We start from the raw sequence: 21,382 nt of genomic DNA, 5'->3' as shown, positions 1-21,382 counted from the left end.
CGACTGCCACATTACAGCGCTTGCGATCGGACCGCCAGGGAACTGCCAGCTCTGCCGCTTCAGCGGTAGTGGAGATCCTAATCCGCCAGGTCCCGCTGCAAGCAGCGCTGCCCTGGGGATTACAATCTTATTCTCCACCAGCGGTTTCATGGCAGTAGCACTACCATGAAAAGGCTGGCCGAGAACAGGTGCAGGGGGCCACAGCAGAGGCCCTGCACTGCCCAGGCACTTTGCATAGGCATAATGCTGAAGCTTATTTCCCACTAGACCATCAGGTGAAAACGTAGGTTTCTGCTGGCAAACCTAGCAGGAAACCCATAATAGCTCAGACGGGGAGGTAATTATTTAGGTAGCAGCCAACGTGTCGGGAGTTACGCGGAAGGAGTTATCGATCCGCCAAACTCAAATGGGGCCCAAAGTGTGATGTCATCTTCCCCACTCATTTTGTGCGTTCATTAACAAGTTGTACTTAACTTATCTGTGAGCATTCGTGTGCTTTCTGTAACAGACAAGCTCCACCGGTCAATCGGATGAATTTGCTAAACATGTGTTCTTATTGGCAACAAAACCAATTTTTTCTGACAAAGAAAATATACATTTTCTGTATGAAATGGTGAATGAAGTAAGGTTACTACAAATACAGATTTTCATGACTTCAGCAATTATTATTTTGTACAGGAAAGTGATCACCAGAGAGCTATGCAAAGGAGAGCAATCAGAGATGCCAAAACCCCTGACAAAATGAAAAAAGCTAAATCAATCAGAGACGACAACAACCTGAACTTGCAGGAAAAGAAAGAGAAGATTCAATCTGGTCTGAAGAAGCTGACTGAGCTGGGAATGGTAAATCCCCAAAACCGGTATCAAGACCTCATCAACGACATTGCCAAGGTACTAGTACTAATACTACTAGAGGGGTGGTAATATGCTTTAGCAAACAAACATCGAATGTATAACTATTACATATATTTAATTTACTTATTTTATACTAACAATTCATTGTGCTCTGAAGGGCCATCTTAAGAAGGTAGGTCCCAGCTGTCACTTTGTACAATATTGCATTGGGTTAAGCTTTTGCATCTGTTAGTAAGGATCTCCAAACCATGGCCTTGCTGGAATTGAGAACATTTGTCATCACTTGGGATACATTTAGCTTTATTATTCACAACCTCCTTGTGTTTCTGCAAAGTGTCTAGCAGGGTTGTGCATTCAAGAGAAAGCACAGAAAGTTGTTCACAAGTTAACCTGTAGCCAGTCCTTACCCCTATAGAGATCTCTGATTAACCAGCTCTTTCGTTAAGAATGTTAAATATTGGCACGTGCTGATCCGTTTTTAATTTACATGTTTGGGAATAGGGAGCTGCTTGACAGTTCTTTTGTGTTATGTATCCATGCACGTCACACACACGCATTTAGACATGAAATAGCAACCCACTGTGCTGGGCACTTCTCTTTACCGTTTATTCAGCTGTTCGTCAGAATGCATAAACTGACCTAAGCGGATGCACATTCATTGTAGCTGAAAAGTCCATCTCTGAGGTGCAAATCTAAAATGAATCCTGAATGTGAACACCTGGATTGCTGCATTCGTCTAATTTGGAGAAAAAGTTGACACTTTAAAAGGATAAATGCACAGCTTATTTCAGTAGAATGTCTACACAGTTGTGGTCCCGATGGCTTGGAAACTTTTTCAGCATCTTTCACAAAAGGGCTTTTTTTCCCTTGTTTAGGACATTCGGAATCAACGGCGCTACCGGCAAAGGCGAAAAGCGGAGCTTGTGAAACTGCAGCAGACGCACAGTGCGCTAAACTCCAAGGCAGTGTTTTATGAGGAGCAGGTGGACTATTATAAAAGCTACATTAAAACGTGCCTTGATAACCTGGCTAGTAAGGGCAAGTGAGTACTCTGAATACATTGTCCTGGGATTTGTTAAAGGTCACTGATGTCTGAGCGGAAGGTGGTGTGTCATATTTTTTAAAACAGTTATTGATTATATATGAAGTACATCAGTTTCAAACTATTTCATTAAAATTACATGCAGCATTTTCAGGCAGATAAGAGTAGTCTACCTCCAGTGTCTACTGTTGAGCAAACTCATCAGGTTCACAATGTTTATAGGTTTGGTTTTTGACAGTATTGTAGGTAAAGGACCTGTTGATTACAATCCATATACATATGGTGGGCTTCGGATTTACTCCTTTTAACCAATGGCATTTCAGACATTGGCTTGAGACTGTCGAGCATGTCTTGGCTCAGCCCAGTAGACTAATCATTTCTTACTTCATGTTGTTTTTAGTTTGGGTTTACCCTTCCTTCCATCTCCAATTCCAGTGCTTGCATTGAACTGCATTAGGATATACATTCCAACCACAGCCCTCTTAATGCTCACATTAAACGCACACCTATTGTCTTTGGCATTGCTTGATGCTACTACAGTTTTATTTATGTTTCATGTAGCAGTGGGTGCAGTGCCAGGCAGGCAAAAATAGTCATAAGAAAAACAAATATTGTACTATTTCTATGTGTAGAGAATATATTTATTTAGTTGTTTTTAAAATAATGTTAAATATGAGATGAACCACCCGAATCCAGTCTGAAATCAATTTGCAACCATTTTTTAACTAACCATGGGAAATGTCCATTCAAAAACATTTTTCTTTTGCATTGGGATGGGCATGGTTATCATAAGCCGATTAATTTACAAATATAGACAAAAGTATATTTTCAAAATGCAGTCTGTACTTGCGTATTATTAAGTGTTTAAATATAAACACTACCGAAGCAAAAAACAAAAATATATATATATATTTTTTTATTCCAGGCCATATTCATGTTTCTTTCCATTAGCTCTTGCTGTGGACCACATTAGTTGCTGGGTGACCCATCATACCAAACCAGCACCTATAGGAACTATAGAAAATGAGCTTTGAGTCAGCTTCCTTGTGTTCCTTGAGTTCTCCTTTACATTTCAAGGTTTGCCATTGCTCGGATAGGCTGTACATCTAGCCCATGGCATTTCGTGGAAGGTTACAGTGTCCCATTTGTGTTCTCCTTTGGCTTGGTGGTTGATGAATATAAATCAGTACTGGCAATTTGTTGCTGCTGTTCCTCCTTAACGTACAGTCCATTATATTGCTCCCCAGTCCAACACTAGTTTGCTTCCCATACCCATCCAAGCCAGTGCTTGTTTTGCATACGCAAGCCCACTGATTTGGTCCTCAGTATTTCTCCACTTTTTTACTCCTTCCATTTACATTTCTTTACTGCTCCTTACTTCCCAAAACCTTGAATTTCGACAGTAGGATAGAACTCTTTTGACAGCCCTATCCCGCACAGACTTCAGAATCGTTTTTGCCTTTCACCTGGTGGCTGCCAGCACCAAAGTCTCTGTTGAGTCTTGCTGTCAGGTCAGACTTGGCTGACGCTGTTCAACTAAATAAAAGAACTCCTTGGTATGTAGTAGGGCACGTTTGCCTCGGTTTATAAGTCTTAGACAGTGCGTTATCGCACAGGAACATACTTGCTACTAGCAGCATGCACCATGCACAGGGAATGACCATCACCAGGAGATGCAGGAGATGGCCAGAGCAAAAAGTGAGACGGTTGGACTTGGCCCTTTCAGCAGGGTCGTCCCCAGACTTGTTGCCTTCACTCCTCCTGAATTTTTTTTGTTGGCCGTAGGACTCTGTGCACTTTAACCCGGCTAACTAGTTCTAAAGAGTGTGTGCTGTCTCCTATAAACATGTTAACATTGTCATATCCCCAATTGCCATATTTAATTTACTTAAAAATCCCTAGTAAAGTTCACATGTGCCCAGGGCCTGTAAATCAAATGGTACTAGTAGGCCTGCAGCACTTAATGTGCCACCCACCCAAGTAGCCTCTAAATATGTCTCTGGTCAGGCCTGCCATTGCAGGGCATATGAAGCAAGTTTTAAACAGCCATTTTGACCTGGCAAAATTCACCTTTTGGCAGGGTCAAACCTAAGCCCTGGACAGCCCAGAGGGCAGGGTGCAATGTATTTAAATGTAGTACATGCACTTGAAGGTTTTACATTTCCTGGTAGTGAAAAACTCATACATTTAGTTTTCATTACTGTAAGGTCTATCTCCCCCATAGGATAACTTATTACATTTATAAGCATGAATTCCAAATTGTAAGAGATAACCTGTTCATGCTTGGTGTCTCTGTAATCCTAGCTTAACATCCTAACTTATGGTGATGTTGGATTTTAGATTACATTCTGAAAATGCCACTTTTAGAAAGTTGCCATTTTCTTGCTTCCACCATTTGGTGCCTGCAGCCTATCTCTCGGTCACATCACTGGGCGTCGGTGACAGTTGGGATTTGAGTATTCCTCCTAGATAGCCGCACACAATGGAAGTTTAGGTGTGGCTGGAGGGGAGAGAGGATCTAGGCATAGCCCCACTTACTCTTGAAATGTCTGTGTCCTGCCTCCACACAAAGGGCTACATACCCCTGTAGTTAGTCTGGGGCCAGAGCCAGGAAGGCAGGTCATCCTGTGCACTTCAAAGGCATGCCTCTGGGAGCACTCCACCACACACTTCAAAGGCACAACTGTATTTAAAAGAAGGACCTCAGACACCACCACTTCAATACACTTCTGGACCTGTGGATACTCTGCCAGGAAGCAGGACTGCTGTGTTGCTGAAGGACTGCCACTCTTCTGGACTGCACTCTGCTGGACTCCCCCTTTTTCTGTGCTGACCTGCTGCCCGCTTGCCTTGATGAGAAGGACTGGATCTTCATCTCTTGAACTCAGAACGCAGAGTGACTCCACAGGCTAGTTGGCTGGCCTCCTGATCTGAAGCCTCAGGTACATAACAGGCTTCCAACAACCTTGCATCTGCTCCTGGACTCTGTCATCTGTGATTCTAACCTGCCAAGTGGTGCGACTCCAGTAATGGATCCTCGGAAGCAGGCTTAAGCTTCTTTGCCAGCCTCTGTGGATCCAGTGGAGCCAATGCCTCTCATTAGCAGTACAGTGCAACACCAAGCAAAACCAACACCTCTCTGCTGCTGTGTGGAATGGACCCGCCTCAAAGACTCATCACTGCTCCCACTGCGCGAAGTATTCTTTGCGTAGGAAGTTGAGTCTCTGACGAAAGCAGCCTCGACAATGACGCCGGACTCCGCATCGGAGCCACACAGCTCCTCTGAACTGACTCCTCGCTCCTACTGCATGACACATCCCAGACTTCGCATTGCAAGCTCTCGTTGATGGTATCCTTGACGTTGACACAAGACCTTGCATCACAGGCTTGCTGCATCTCGGAACTGACACATTTCTTCAGCTTTGGGATTCATCTTATTTATGGATCCAGGCAATGCTTCGCAAACCAGGATTTAAGGTACACTGTTCAGCTGGCCTAACTTGGTCACTGTAGCCAGCCCGCACTCTAGCGCTGTCAGCCTGAACTTGTGACTTTGTCCCATTCTGGTGAAACCAGACATCCACAGTTGGCGCATTATGCCTCTTGACACTATTTTCTCTACAAACTTTAAAATTCCATATCCCCTGTTCTGCTATTTGCATTTTTGGTGTTTTGGTTTTGTTTTATTTATCAAAACGACTCTATTTTTCTAACTCCCTGGTGGGCTCCTTTTGTGGTGTTTTTTCACCAGGTTATTGTTTGAAGTAGTGCATAAATACTTTACACATTGCCTCTAAGTTAAGCCTGACTTGACTACTCTGTGCAAAGCTACCTGAGGGTTGACAACAGATGAATTTAATATTTGCTTGTGACTTCACCTTGAAAAGAATTGTGATTGCTGTTTGAGAAGAGTTCCTCCAACCCCTCAACCAGTCGCCCAGTTTCTTACAGAGGCCCAGTAGTGCTTGGTGTGTGCATTTTCCAGGCTTTTTCACCAGATCATACCTGTCTTCAATGCAAGAGGCCAAGGGTAGTATCATTAATGCTTGCTTTCCTCCGACAGTAAAGCAATGCGTTTGCAGTGTGCCTTTGGTTTCTGTAACTAATTCTTCCTTCCATAAAAGTTGTGACTTACATAACTATCTTCAGTACACAGAAGGCAATTGATCTCACAGCTGTGATGGCCACTTCCCACATCAAGGTTCTTTAAAAAAAAATATATCACTGTCCTCTCTACATGGTATACTATTTGCCCTGTCGATCAAGATATTTATGTATTTAGTTTAGACTTCAGTGAGGTTTTATAGATCGCTCTTCCTCCAGTTTATTTGTGTCCTTTCATGTCCAATACCTAAAACATAGTTCTGTCATTTTTGTAGATTTTGTTTCCATCTTCCTAATATTTTAAAGAACGTTTTGTATAAAACAAATTACCTTTCTGTCGTAGCATGAACATAATGTCAGGCTCATCATTTAAGGAGAACAGTAGTGTTCAAGTCTTCCTTTAAACTAATTGTCTTGTAGGCATTAGTCCTGCAAAATTATTTCCAAATTATTTCATCACAATTTAGATTCGTTACAAAATGTACCTACACATTAAGTACATAAATGTGTTATCAGTAATACTTTCTCTTAAAAAATTCTTCTTTTACTTCTTTTGTCTCAAGTTCTTGGTTTCACAGTTGAAGGCTGACCACACTCACCTTTTTGATTTCATTTCTTCACGGCATCTCTTCTTGGGCAGTGGTATCATCAGCATCTGTATATTTTTTTGTAATGAAGAAACTTCACCTACCGTTTTATGTGTAGTACCTAAGACACATAAAAAAGAGTTTATCTTCCACTATGAAGCTTTTAATATGCTGACCAGCTTCCGTGTGTATTTTGTTCTGTAAAAGAAACCTTCACCTACCATATTAGTTGTAGTTCCTAAGGCATATGAAAAGAAGTTTGTCTATGAAGCTTTTAATATGCTGGCTTGGCTAGATTCCAAGACACACAGTGGGGTACTTAAAAACTTTCCCATAGAAAATTAATCTGATTCAGTGGCAGGGCTGGCAAAGTTAACTTCTTTTAACACAAAACTATACACATATTAATAACCTATATTCTCCGAAAAAAGTAAGAACGCTTAAACAATCCAGGAGGAGGATAAAATCTCCTGAAAATTGTAACTTTTAGAGCCAATAGGTCAGGCACAATATGAAGGACAGTATGAAAGACTTCTTTGTTTTCTTTTTTTAAAGCTGACATGTTTATTATGTGTTATGTATAAATCGCTCTGCTTATAATAACATAATGCATAGCATTAGGAAAGCCAATGAAGGTGGCTTAATATGCCCATGCAGGCAGATATTGCCCTGCAGAAGTGTCCATCCGTGCATGTATTTGTTAATGTTATAAAAACCCAGAATTATTGTCTTTGCCAATGCTTGTTTTACTTAGGTAAAAAAAAAAAAAAACACAAGATGCCCACCACATTGATTCTAAATCTGGCAGACATCTTGAAATGGCAAACCAATGGCACCATGTTTATAGAGTGTTTCATTTTAAATGGTAAAACAGTGATGCACTATATACAGTGCCGTTCTAAGATGCCCGCCACATTTAAAATCCGTCAGCTAGTGAACTCACACAGTGCTCACAAAAGCTTATGGAAATGGATGCTACAGTTAATGAATGCATGTCTGACATAACTAATTGAATTGGGCATTAAGTAGGACAATTTATTGCATTTTACTGATGTACAGTAGTCCTTCACGCCACCCAGTGGTAGAGGAAGGATACACACAAACAAGGAATAGAGAGTAATACTCTATGGGCTGATCCACGATTTGAGTTCTAGTCCTAGTCCAAAGAAGCCAATATTTGAGGAGTCAGATCCAAAACGTACTATTATATATAGTATATTATTGGTAAAAACAAAAAGCATCACCCCAGACCTCAATAGTGCTGAAGCATTGAACAAAATGAGCACAGTCTTGTGAACAGAAACGCAGATTGCATTGAATATCCGGTAACGTTCCCTTTACTCATATCTGCGTTTTTCTGATAGAGCGTTTTGGTAACTTCAGCCTGTTTTAAGGATTGATTTTTTGTTTTTCCTTAGAGTGTCTAAGAAACCAGGAGAGATGAAAGGCAAAAAAAGTAAAAAGATTTCGTTGAAGTATACAGCAGCTCGACTGCATGAGAAAGGAGTGCTTCTGGAAATCGAAGACTTGCAAGTTAACCAGTATGTGCTGCTTCTACTATGTCAATGCAAATAAAACCTGTACCAAAATGTCTTGTTAAAAACTTGCTAAATAAAACTCTGTAAGACTGCTATATATTTTAACAATGCTACTTTGCTATATCTCGTGAAATACTTTTCGAGGACCGATGCATGATGTAATTCTAAACTTGAGGTGCTTTTTTGCCCCCTTATCTAGATGGCCTTATCCTTTAAGGAATTTACACTAGGTTTACGTTGCTCACAAGTCTTTGTACCTACTATAGTAAGTGATACGAAACTGGTGAAGCAGACGACTCCTGTTCTGTTGTTTGTGGTTTATTCTCGGCAGATCGGTCATCTACAGAGGACCCATGTCGGTGTTTCACCTAAACTTAGGTTTAGCAAAATATGTTTGGATGATTTTGACATGTCAAGGAAACCGAGAGAACTGCCCCGTGCGTTAAGTATCAACAGAGCTGTTGGGGTTTACTAGTATCTCACTAAGTTGTGAGCTCCTAAGAAAGAATCAGAGTTACCTGCCTGGGGTTTGAGCCACATTTTTTTAAAGCATTGAGCAACATTTTGCATACTAAAGTGTTACTTTGTATAACGCTTCCTGTCACTGTAGTAATTTGTTCTCATTTGGTTGCATCCAAGAGAGCCTCCCTGCTTTTATGTTTATGTACATGGTGTTATTAATGTAATATATGTGGTCAACATGGCTGGCCTTTATTTTTTCTCAGCTATTTGACAGGAGATCCATTTACAACTTCTTTTCAGATCTGTGCATTAGGCATCCGAACTAGACTTGATGCTTCACTTTACCAAGCCATTTCAAAGTATACTTTGTCATTGATGTAGTTTCCTCATGTACATTGCAACCGATGGGATGTTCTCAGACATAGTAGGATATGTGAGTACTGAGGTCTACAATGTCACTCACTTTATAGTAACGCCCATAACCATTATCTTTGTGGTTTGCAAAAATGTGGCATTTTTCCGTTTCCCAGCTGTAAGTATATCTGTGTCTGATACTCTGTTGTTATTTTCTCTGATTTATGCAGGTTTAAGAATGTGATTTTTGAAATCAGTCCCTCGGAAGAAGTAGGTGACTTTGAGGTCAAAGCCAAATTCATGGGAGTTCAGATAGAAACCCTGATGTTACATTATCAGGTAAGGAGACTTTTTTACTCACCAGATTGTGTTAAAAGATTCAGATTAGAAATAGTTGGTGGAAATTGCAAATATAAAGGGATTTGGTTATGATGCACATCATTAATAGTATGCAATAATAATAACAGGATTTCTAAAGCAAGATAGTTACTTCAAAGAAGTGTCCCAGCGCTGCATAGTCAGAAACTCCCAGGAGAGTTAACGAAAAAAGTAGACAGCGCACAGCCTATCTATCTAAAAAAACACGTTTTTAGATGTTTCTGGAACAAAGCCTCTGTCTCCGATTGCCTAAGACAGAGAGGAAGAGAGTTCCATAACTTGGGTGATAAAAAACTGAAAGAGCTGCCCCCAAAATGGACCTTATTAACTCATGCACTTGAGCCAACAAAGATTCAGAAGACGTGAGACACCTCATAGGAGAGTAAGGCTTGTAAAGCAGGTGCAAGTACCTGGCCCCTGTCTTCCTAAAGGCTTTGTAGCAGTAGCATAGAGCCTTACAGAAAAGACGTTTCTTGGTCACGAGCCAGTGCAATTTACTCAGAGCTGGGCTCATAGATGCGTGCTTAAAATGATTTAACAAAAGTCTGGCCGTGGAATTCTGCATGCGCTGCAGTCTCATCAGCTGACACTGAGAGACTCCCAAGTAAAGGATATTACAGTAATCTAACTGAGAAATAATAATGTTTCTGAATCACCAGTATTTTGGCAGACTTGGGCATTTGCCTGCAAAGGCTGTGATTTGACTGTCAAAGGTAAGGTTTTAATCAAACCAAATGCCTATGTTTTTGACCCAGGCTTTGGTGAAGGAAGGGAGCGTAGGGTAGATGGACACCAATCGGGAGGGCAGATTGACGGCTGCTTGCCTAAAATAAGGACCTCAGTCTTGCCTGCATTTAATTTTAGGAAACTGAGCTCCATCCATTGGGCTACAGCTGACAAACAGGCTCTCGGAGAAACCGCAGTGCTAAGCAGAATTCTGTGTTAACGTGACAATCAACTGCCTATCATCAGCACGATATGATGTCAAACCTGTGACGCTCAATGATATCAGCCAGGGGCACAAATAAAGATTGAAGAGGGTAGGGCTCGGTGAGGAGCCCTGCAGCACCCCCATGCTGCAGTGACCGAACCCAAGAGCGAAAAGGTTTCAGTACGACCTAAAAAGAGCTGTCTTGCAAGAAAGACGCATGTCACTGCAGTGCCTTGTATCCAACACCGCATTTCCGCAACCTCTCAAGAAGTAGGCTGTGGGATACGGTGTCAAAAGCTGTACTCAGCTCTAATAGCAGCAGTGCTGCTGTGTCACCCTGCTCCAGAATGTAGCACATAGACTCTGAAGCGAGCAGAAGGGACGACTCTGTGGTATACTGGGAACGAAAGCTCAATTGAGTTCTATGGAGAAGGTTCTTCGCTTCAATGAACATGGAGACCTGTTGATTCATATATTTTTCTGCCATTTTCGATAAAAAAGGGAGCAACGAGATTGGTCTATAATTCTCGGCCTTAGTGGGATCGAGAGAAGGCTTTTTCATTAACAGCACCACAGAAGCATGCTTTCGTTTTGCTGGAACTTAAGCTTTAGCAAAGGAATGATTAACAAGCTTTCTAAAAACTGGAAGAAGCTCATCCATTCCATGCTCCAAGATAGCAGGCGCAGCCGGGTCAGAAGGAGAACCAGATTTAACAGATAGAAAAGGAGACTGTACATCATCCAGGTCCAAAAGTTTAAACTGTAACAGTCTGTCATGGTCCGTAGATGGCGCGAACCATGCTTCAGAATATGGAAGCAGGAATAAATGGACGCTACTTTACCCAGAACAAACTCAGCAAGAGCATTACATCAGTGAAGAGACCGTGTTTAACAAGGTTAACCACTTTACAATAGAATAAAATTATCTGGAAGAGTTTTGGGCCCGCCCAGTTTTATTGGCATAAAACTCCGTACACCATTAATGGAAATGGAAAAAATAAGGTTATCTGCCAGAATTTTGAAAACGAAGATTCTGTCTTTTGAAGAAGTAGTACTACTGCAAGGATGGTGTGGTACAATATTTTATGCAACTCAGTTGTGAATGTCACAATAGATTCATGTCCAAGACAAAATGACAAAAGTGTGGCATCACAAAGATTTGTAATTCTCAACATCAGACCTAAGTGCACATATGGAAAAATACGTATTTTAACATGTGATGTTAGATTTACATAACGTAGCCCTAGTTACAGCGCACTGAACATGCTTCTCGTTTTTCAGACTCTTAATGTTTCCTTCCGCAGAACCAGTCAAATGCAGTGTTTCAAGTTGACTCTGCTGATCTTGTCTCACCACCTAAACTCAGTCCAGCTAGTAGTGTTTATTTGTGCATATTAAGACTTGTTATGGATTCTGTCAGGAGCCAGTCCATGAGATACATTATGCCAGCATATGTTCTCCTTAATAAACACTTTCTTTCAAAGATAATGACTAGTTATTTTTGTTAAATGCAAGACACGGTGTAAATGCATCACCTACCCCCTTTCCCTTTCCTTTGCTCCAGTTTCACTACACACTACAAATGTTACAATATTTTTCTCTCTGGTCCACTTTCCACTAATTCTGAACCTATAAGCACATTTCTGTAATTTATTTAAGTAATGAAGAATGTAGAGAGGTGATGGGCATGTTGCCACTTACTGGGGTTGCTTTCATATCATGCACGATCCTCCATGCCTTCTCAGAAGATGAGGGCAAGAGCATGTGGTAAAACAGAGAATGGGAAGGCAAGGCTAACATAAACCCAAAAAAAGCAGATTGGTATTCCTCTTTGTTTCATTTGCCAACTTGATGGGCTTGGGTGTATCATCCTTGATTCCTAAGTTCACTTTTGAAGAAATATCTCTTTAGGTTCCAGAATGCAACGTTTACAGAATTCTGCTTGTTTAGGAATTTCATTTCAGAGTGAGGATCTCACAGTCAGTCAACTGTCCCTGGGGCTCATTCAACTTCGCCTTTAACATGTGTGCATCTTTTTTTGTGATGCTCTTGTTACTAATGCTCTCGCATCAGAATATTTAAGTTAAGGATCTTGTCAATAGGCAATGTAATTTGGCTACTTATATTAAGTCATAGCTTGTGACAGGAGGTCAGTGTCTTATTATTGGTTTGGTTAGGGCAAGAGGACTGTTAGGAGAAAAGGATGAAAAAAATCAGCTTTGCCCATCACACACAACCTTGCAAGTGTCAATGAGAGAGAATTGCGTGTGTGTGGGCATACAGTGGTCACCCCACTGAGGGTGATAACTCAGAGAAACTGTTCTGGTGCATTAACCTTTGATTATCCTGGGCCCATCGGTCTTCAGTGAAGTCCACACCAACCTTGCAGGATGGCCAGCACAACGAAATCTGTTCTTACAGACTGTGGCTCTGGTTGTCCCTAGGATCCTTAGCTATTTGTCTGCAAAGACAGAGAAGCCCAGGTGTAACTTACAGCAGAGCCAGACACCCAGGCATTAGCCCAAATAATATAACTCTGCAGATAGTGTACCTCAGTGGGCTTTCTTACCTTTCCATCCAAGCCATACACTTCCATCTCCCCAAGCATGCACAGGTTATCAGGTTCATTTCATGATGTAAGAAGACATGATGAACCCATTACTAAGTCTCCAGTGCTTCCACAATGTGCTCTAAAAACTCATCGTAGGCCTAATGCACTTGTTCAGATTTTTGATCAGGAAGCCTGTTGTTCAGGATATCATAGTGCCATCCATCTGCAGCAATACTAAAAATCACTGACCCGTCAAAGAGAGGCAGCAAAAATGAGCACAGCACACATGATTTGATTGGAGCTCGGCACAGACAATTAAGCCTAAACAGACTATCTTGGCACAGAGCCCAACCTTTGTTTGTCCCCCGACCACAAAGTGGAGGACTGCGAGGCTTGTAAGTCTTTTCGATCGAAAAAGACCTGGAGGGATCGAAGGGCCAGTTGTCGTGAAATGCAGCGACACAAGATCGAAGAGACCCCCAGGCATCTTCGGACAACAAGATGTCAAGTCAGAGCCAGAGCAGGAAATAGAGGAGGCCTTGGCAGACGAGGAGGAGACCTTTTCAGTCGACAACTCTGAGTCGGATGTGGACACTGTTCTTGAGATGCAAGATCTTCCTCCAGCCCAACAAACCGTGAGTACTGGCTCACTGTTTAGCCTAAAAAAAACAAAAGCTAGTACTGAAGAAAAGGCTACCGGACACCCGCCATAGTGCACAGCATCAAAAAGTAAGCCTAAACAGACTATCTCGGCACCAAGCCGCACATTTCCAGCTACGGCACCAATACCTTCGGGGTCCCATTCAGCACCGCCCACCACGGTGCCGAAAGCACTACTACTTGCCTCAACTTCAACAGTTTTGTTATTGAAACAGAAGAGTGCTTCGGTGCTAAAAACACAAAGTTACCATGCCTTCGGAGCGGAGTATGTCTATAGAGCCCATCCTCCTTAAGATGAAGCAGCAACTCGATACTAAGCAGACACAGCTTCATATCCAACCACAGGCTTGCCAGGTCTTGGTTAAAGCTGTTTTAACACCTTCTAAAAGACAGCTTTCATTTGAGGAGGATATTGAGATTCCTCCGTGCCCTGCCAAACACAAGAGAATAGTCTGAGAATTTGTTGTCGTACACCCTCCTTTGCCTTTTTCTCCACCACCATCTATTCCACCGCCCTCACCTAAACATTCACAGGGTGACCCCCTTGACATCACCCCTCAGGGAGCAGGGGGCGATACTCGCCCTTCCCCACAAGACACGGATCCTTGGTCGCAATATGATGTGGATCCTTACACAGACACGGATGTTTAACCGGCCAGACCATCTCCACCAGATGACACTACCTCCTTTCAAGAGCTCATTGGGAGGGTGGCTACTTATCACCAGGTGCTATTAGATGAAGAGCCCCTTGAGAATGATTTCCTCTTTTAAACCTTTCCACATCACACAGGGCTACACAGTACCTCCCCATGCTTAAGGGAGTGATGAGGCATGTGGAGGACATTTTTAAAGATCGTGCCAGGGCACGTATCATCACACCACATGTAGAGAAGAAATATAAGGACTTACCCTCAGACCCCGTTTGTATTAAAGGTCAGATTCCCCCCCTGATTCCCTGGTGGTTTCCAATGCAAAAAAAGAGCAAGCTGCTAGCAATGCTCTGCCTCCTGGCAAGGAGAGCAAGCTCATTGACACCTGGAAAGCAGATTGCATCACGAGCCACCAACCATTGGTTTATCGCTAATACACAAGGCTTGCTTGCAAGATAAGACTGTGCCCACTGGACCTAGATGGAGGCGCTCCTGCAATCACTCCCAGAGGAGCACAGGAAGAGGGGCCAAGAGATCGTCAGTGAAGTCCAGCTTATTTTTAATACTTCTATCCTGTGTTTTAGACTCTGCTGACACAGCCACCAGGATAATAAACACTAGTGTCCTTTTGCATCTGCATTTGTCACTACGCATTTCCAGATTTATACCTGAGGCACAGCAAACGTTCCTTAATGTAACATTTGACAAAGATTACCTCTTCTGCCACAAGTCGATCAGGTGCTAGAAAAAATGAAGAAAGTTAATGAGGTGGCTAAATCCATGGGTGCCCTTCAGGCCCCTGCTACACATGACTCCTTTCATCGGTTGTTATACAAGCCAATGTCGCGGATAGCTCGTCCTCTTACCAAAAGGGCCAAGGTCACACACCCTCCCATAGAGGCTTTTATAAAGGTCCTTTTAGGAGGAAACAATAGAGGAAAAGGTAAAATACCCTCACCAAGAGGCTCCTCAGCTGCCTAAAAGCAGTGACTCCTTTCATCTTCCCCCGACTATTTAACAGCTGTCAGGGGACGTCTTGAACAATTTTTTCAGACATGGCAAAGCATAACAACAGATCAATGGATGTTAGATATTATCCTACTTGGTTACTATCTGTAGCTCATTTCCACACCTCCAAACATTCCCCCTCGCACTTTCAAACTTTCTCCAGGACATATCGCTCTGCTCAAACAGGAGAGTCAGGCTCACTTGAACAAAGGAGCCATAGGTACCGTCACATCTTCTAGGTACAGGGGTTTACTCTCTCTACTTTCTAATCCCCAATAAGGACAGATCGTTAAGGCCCATTCTAGATCTCAGGCCTGTAAGCCATTCTATTCTGTCAGAGCATTTGCACATGGTAACACTCCAGTATATAGTTCTTCTCCTTCATCAAGGCAATTTCCTCTCAGCATTAGACCTCAAGGATGCCTTCTTTTACATCCCTATACACCCAGCGCATCCAAATACCTCAGATTTATGATTGCAGGCAAACACTACCACTTCAAAGTACTACCATTCGGAGTAACAGCTGCCCCACGAGAGTTCACAAAGTGCCAAGCAGTGGTTGCAGCTCACTTACGCAGACAAAACATTCACGTTTTCCCATATCTGGACGACTGACTTATCAAAGCAAGTACTCTCAAACCTTGTCAAGATCACATTCAGGTCATCATAGATTTGTTTCAGCAACTGGATTTCACTTGAAATTGCCAAAAATCTCACCTTCAACCTCTTCAGATCCAATCTATTTTAGGGGCTGTTCTGAACACACAGCTGGGCTTAGCTTATCCAAACGCAGCAACGATACATTATTTTCAAACACAACTTTCACCCCAATCAACAGGTCTTAGTCAAATGTGTCATGAGACTTTTGGGGGTGATGGCTTCTTGCATTGGCATAGTACCAAATTCCTGTCTCCAAATACACCCGTTGCAGGAATGTCTAGCAAGCCAATGGTCTCAGTTTCAGGGTCATCTGGAAGATCTAGTGTTGGTAGACAGTCACACCCATCACTCTCTGCCGTGGTGTAAAATAAACAACCTGTTAAAGGGGTTGCCTTTTCTAGATCCTGTTCCTCAAATCGTTCTGACAAAAGATGCATCTCAGATGAGGTGGGGTGCTCACCTTCAGGATCTCACATTACAGGGTCTCTGGGATCCCGAATATTGCAGTAGGCACATCAGTTACCTAGAGCTTCTCACTGTTCAACTAGTGCTGAAAGCATCAACAGTTCACCTTATCAACAAAGTTATCCTCATTCACACAGACAACATGACAACCATGTATTAAGTGCAGAAACAGGGGATACACTTCTTACAGCTATCTCACCTATCGCAGACGATGTGGCATTAGGCCATTCACCACAAAGTTCACCTGTTAGCGGAACATCTCTCAGGGACACACAACAACTTTGCCCACCTCCCCAGCAGGATGTGGTAACAAGTCCACGAGTGGGAACTTCACCCACGAGTCCTACTTCCAAAAGTGGGGGTACCCAGACATTGGCTTGTTCGCAGCAAAATAAAATGCAAAATGCACACACTTCACCTCCAGGTTCCAATACCTTCAGTCCAAGAGCAACGCTTTATGGATGAATAGGTCAGGGATATTTGCCTACGCTTTTCTGTCCCTCCCTCTCCTTCTTCTGGTTCGGAAGCTCAGACAAGCATCCCTCACATTAATTCTCATGGGCCCAGCAACCGTGCTTTACGACCCTTCTAGAACTGTCTGTGGTTTCCTCATGAGAAGCTCCCCACCAAACTATACCTTCTCACTCAGAACCATGGTCCGATCAGGCACCCAAATGCCAAGGAATTAAATCTTGCAATATGGCTCCCGAGGTCTTAGAGTTTGGATTATTTTAATTGCCTCAAGAATGCATGGATATTCTGAAGGAAGCACATAAACCAACAACTAGAGCATGTCATGCAGAAAAATCGAAACGTTTTATTTGCTACTATCTGTCCAAACAGTGGGACCCTTTCAGAGTGTCAGGGTATTCTTTTCTCCATTTTTTCAGCAAAAAGCACATTTAGCTTACACTTCCATAAGATTACATCTAGCAGCTATAGCTGCTTATCTACAGAACAGAAAATATTCTTCCCTTTGAAAAATTCTAGTCATTAAAGCCTTTATGGAAGGACTTAAGAGAGTGATTCCACCAAGGATACCTCCAGTGCCTTCTTGGAATCCTTATGTACTCACTAGACTCATGGGTCCACCATTTGGGCCGTTGCATGCATGCCCCTTCAATTTTTAACATAGAAAGTGGCATTCTTGGTTGCTATTACTTCACCTAAGCGTGTAAGTGAGCTCCAGCTTTAACCCTAGAAGAATCTTTTTTGCAATTACACAAGGATAAAGTAGTTATCCACATTAACCCAAAATTCTTACTAAAAGTAGTATCTCAATTTCACTTAAATCAATCCATTGAATTGCCAGTTTTTTCTGCAACCAGATTCTGTTGCTGAAAGAGCTCTCCACACTTGGGACATTAGGAGAACATTTGTGTTCTACATTGATAGAACTAAAACCTGTAGATCAGCTTTTTGTTGCCTTCTCACCACTACAAAGAGGTAACCCTATATCTAAATCTGGCATAGCTAGTTGGATTGTCAAAACTATTCAAACATGTTCTGCTAATGCCAAAAGACTGTCACCTATTCCTCTGAGAGAGCACTCAACTTGTAAAAAAGGAGCTACTATGGCATTTTTAGGTAACATTCCCATAGCTGACAAATGTAAAGCAGCTACCTGGTCCACACACCACACCTTCACTGAACCTTGTTGTGTGGATGTAGTAGCACACAAGCAAGCTAATGTAGGACAGCCAGTACTGAGTACGCTTTTCCAAAACAACTGCAACACCAACATGCTAACCACTACTTTTGGGAGGCACTGCTTTACAATCTATGTAGAGAATGTGTAGCTACAGCCACACATGCCATCAAGTGGAAAATGTTACGCAGGAAGCATCTGTTTGTGTTGTGTAGTGCTGTAGATTTACATGTACCTCCTCAGATGCCTGTGGATTTTTCACACTACTCATTTTCATTTGCATGATCATCTCTTTCTTTTTGCTTACACTACACACCATTCTCACCTGCCTGTGGGAAAACAATCTAACAATGGAGTTGATGCCAATGCACATTAGCAGCAAAAGGAGGAGTCACCACACCTTGTGACTCAAAAGACTTTTCAAAGAAAAACAACCTTCCGGTCCCAACACTAGATGGCAGACGTATGCAGAGCATGTGAATCTACAGCACTACATGCCACACACAGATGCTTACTGGGTAAGTAACATTTTCTTTATTAAGGCACTTTGCTTACCCAAGTCATCATTTAACACTGCCAAATTGCAGTGAGAGAATATGTCTCTGTCTCTAAAAAGTGAAGGAAATCTTCAAGGACACATGAATGACTGATCTGATAGAGACATCTCATTGCAGATTCCTTACCTTTGAATTTTCCCTAGGCGTCAGCTTGATCCAGAGAATTTTCAGAGCAGTACCCAGGCACGCTCTTAAGTGGTGTTGAATGTTGCATCCATCATCGGCGTCTTCAATGCTAGAAATGGCATTGCGGGTCCTATGTAGGTGTCTTCCCGGCATGCTGATGTCAGTTATTTTCTTTCTGCTCCAGCTAGCGCCGATCAGAAGAGAGCTACCCCTCAGTCACTTTTTGACTGGCCTTTTTTCAATTTTTTTAACTTTTTTAAATATTTTTTTTTATAGTTTTCTACTGCTGGTGCGCCAAGGATGTAATAGAGGAAGGCTGGCTTAAACCCTGTGGGTCCTGTCATCTGGCGATGTCGGTGACAAATCCACACCTTATGTGGTTTTGGTGCCTGTAGTGCGAACATGACCCGAAGTCATGCTCGAAGTGGAGTCGTACTCCGAGTGTCGGGCCACGCATCCCGAAGGCTTTGAGGGAGCAGTCCCTATAGCTGATGGCGGCCCGGTGCTTGAATCAATGCAAGTCGAGGTCCCAGTCAAAAGGAAGGTCCTGGGAGCTGTAGCGGAGTCCTCCATCATTGTCGTCCCAATCCAAGTCCTCTAGACAATCGTGTAAGTCAAGGCACAAGAGGAAATCTAAGCATATTTCAATTTCTCCTGGTCCATCGGCTGAAGAGACAAGTGAGCCTCGGCGCTCTAGGCCTCATTCTGAGGAACCTGCGCCTGGGCCAATCCCACGCCTTACCGAGTTTCCAGGAGCCAGAGTGACCCCTGTCCAACTTTGAGAGTTCTCTGAGGCCATGCTCTTCAATATTGGGCAGCCCGACTGCTGGAGTGCCTTTGGGCCCTGTGAAGTCGGAAGGGGCCCCTTTGGGTTCCGCAACAACAGCTTCGGCCTCGGGAGACATCCCTGGATCCGGACTAGTGTCAGTCATACCACCCGACCTTCCCCGACTCCGATCGCAGCGCCGTCTGCACCCACAGGCAGCACCATCCCCATTCTTGCTGCTGACTCTGACACAGAGCATACAGACTTGGGTGAGGCCAGCAGACTGGATACTTTTACAGATACTAGCATGCTTTCTCCTCCTACCGTGGCTAAGGAGGAGGGGGCTTCCTACTCAGTGGTGGTGAGAAGAGCAGCTGAGGTCTTGGATCTTGAGTTGCCTTTGGAGGCAGTCAGAACTATCCTCCTGATAGAGGTGCTTCAGCCTGGGGTTTCCTCATCTGAACCCATGCTCCCCTTCAATGAAGCCCTTACGGATGCGCCTACTAGGTACCTGGTCCAGCACAGGGGCTCCTTGTAACAGGACAATAGCCAGTTGTCATCACCTCACTTCAAGGAACCCAAGATTTCTGACACAACAACCCACCCCTGAGAGCTTGGTCATCCAAGGCTACATTTCCCAGGGGGCGTCCCCTTCTGCACCTCCGGATAGGGAATCCAAAAGGTTGGATACACTCGGGAACAATAGTTTTTCTTCCTCCAGCCCACAATTGTGGTCTGTGAACACTGCATGCCTTTTGGGCTGTTAGCCCCACAAGCTGTGGGATACGGTTGCGCAAGTGCTGCCACAGCTCCCAGAGGAGGCCCGGGCTGTACTCTCTCAGGCAGTTGCCGATGGGAGAGATGCACAAAGTTTTCTATTCGTTGTTGTCTGGACACGACAGACTCACTGTCTGGACACGACAGACTCACTGGGTAGAGTGGTTTTGTCAACAGTGACCCTGAGGCACCATGCCTGGTTGAGGACATGACCTTTGATGGCACCCATCTCTTTAGAGACAAGGTAGACTCGGTGCTTTAGCACTTCAAGTATTCTTGTGCTACGGCTAGGTCCCTCGGCCTTGCAGCGTCGCCTCACTCCCCTCAGTCTTCCTTTTGCCCCTTTAGTGGCTATCGTAGAGATTTCCAACCGCGCTCATTCCCGGCCATCTACCGTGCTGCGCATGCTGCTTAGCCTCTGCAAGGCCGAGGCCATTGGAGCCAGCAATCTGGCCAGTCCACTGCACCCCTTTACCCCCCTATTCAGCAGCCTCTACGCCTACCTAATCTGACTCCCCACCAAGGGCCAGCTGGAGGCAGGAGTCACCATCACTTGCTCCACTGGCGATTCATCGTGTCAGATAAGTGGGTTTTGTAGATCGTCTGAAGTGGCTACCTCGTCCCCTTCAAGACTACCCCTCCATCCATGCCCCCATCATACGATCAGATGATGGAGGATCATTTATCCCTTCTCTGCAAGGAAGCTATGGCTCTCTTGGCCAAGAGATCCATAGAGAGGGTTCCCACACCAGAAGTAGCTTGTGGTTGCTATTCCCGCTACTTTCTGGTGCCCCTAAAGGGCAAGGGCCTAATCCCTATCATAGACCTTTGATCCCTCAAACTCTTCTCCAAGAAGGAGAAGTTCAAAATGCTCACTCTGGCTCAGATTGTATCTGCCCTGGACCCAGGAGACTGGATGGAAGCATTGGAATTGCAGGATACTTATTTCATATTCCTGTCCTGCCTGCCCACAGACTATACTTGTGGTTCACAGTAGGCCACAAGCACTTTCAGTTCACTGCGCTCCCCTTTGGCCTTACTAGTGTCCCTCGGTGTTCACCAAGGTGATGGCAGTGGTCACAGCTCATCGGTGCAAATCAGGAGTTTCAGTCTTCCTCTATCTTGATGACTAGCTGTTGAAGGTGTGCTCGCCCCAGGCTATTGTCTCCCACCTCCAGACTACGGCAGACCTCCTGCATTCGCTGGGGTTCACTATAAAGGTGCCGAAGTCACACCTGACTCCCTTTCGTCGGAGCTGTTCGG

General features: G+C 43.7%; 1 protein-coding gene across 2 annotated transcripts in view; it reads left to right on the top strand.

Annotated features, from left to right (window-relative positions):
- IQGAP1 (IQ motif containing GTPase activating protein 1) overlaps positions 1 to 21,382 on the top strand; it is a 424,957-nt gene that overhangs the window by 391,827 nt on the left and 11,748 nt on the right. For both annotated transcript variants that reach the window (XM_069222592.1, XM_069222593.1), the window contains 4 exons: positions 679 to 891; positions 1,731 to 1,897; positions 8,007 to 8,129; positions 9,173 to 9,281. In XM_069222592.1, coding sequence (XP_069078693.1) covers positions 679 to 891; positions 1,731 to 1,897; positions 8,007 to 8,129; positions 9,173 to 9,281 — 612 coding nt within the window. The remainder of the gene's footprint in view (positions 1 to 678; positions 892 to 1,730; positions 1,898 to 8,006; positions 8,130 to 9,172; positions 9,282 to 21,382) is intronic.

This window comes from Pleurodeles waltl, chromosome 3_1 (genome assembly GCF_031143425.1).
Source record: "Pleurodeles waltl isolate 20211129_DDA chromosome 3_1, aPleWal1.hap1.20221129, whole genome shotgun sequence".
Taxonomy (NCBI): domain Eukaryota; kingdom Metazoa; phylum Chordata; class Amphibia; order Caudata; family Salamandridae; genus Pleurodeles; species Pleurodeles waltl.
The sequence above is the reverse complement of the archived record's forward strand: the minus strand, read 5'-3'. Positions and strand labels throughout refer to the sequence as shown.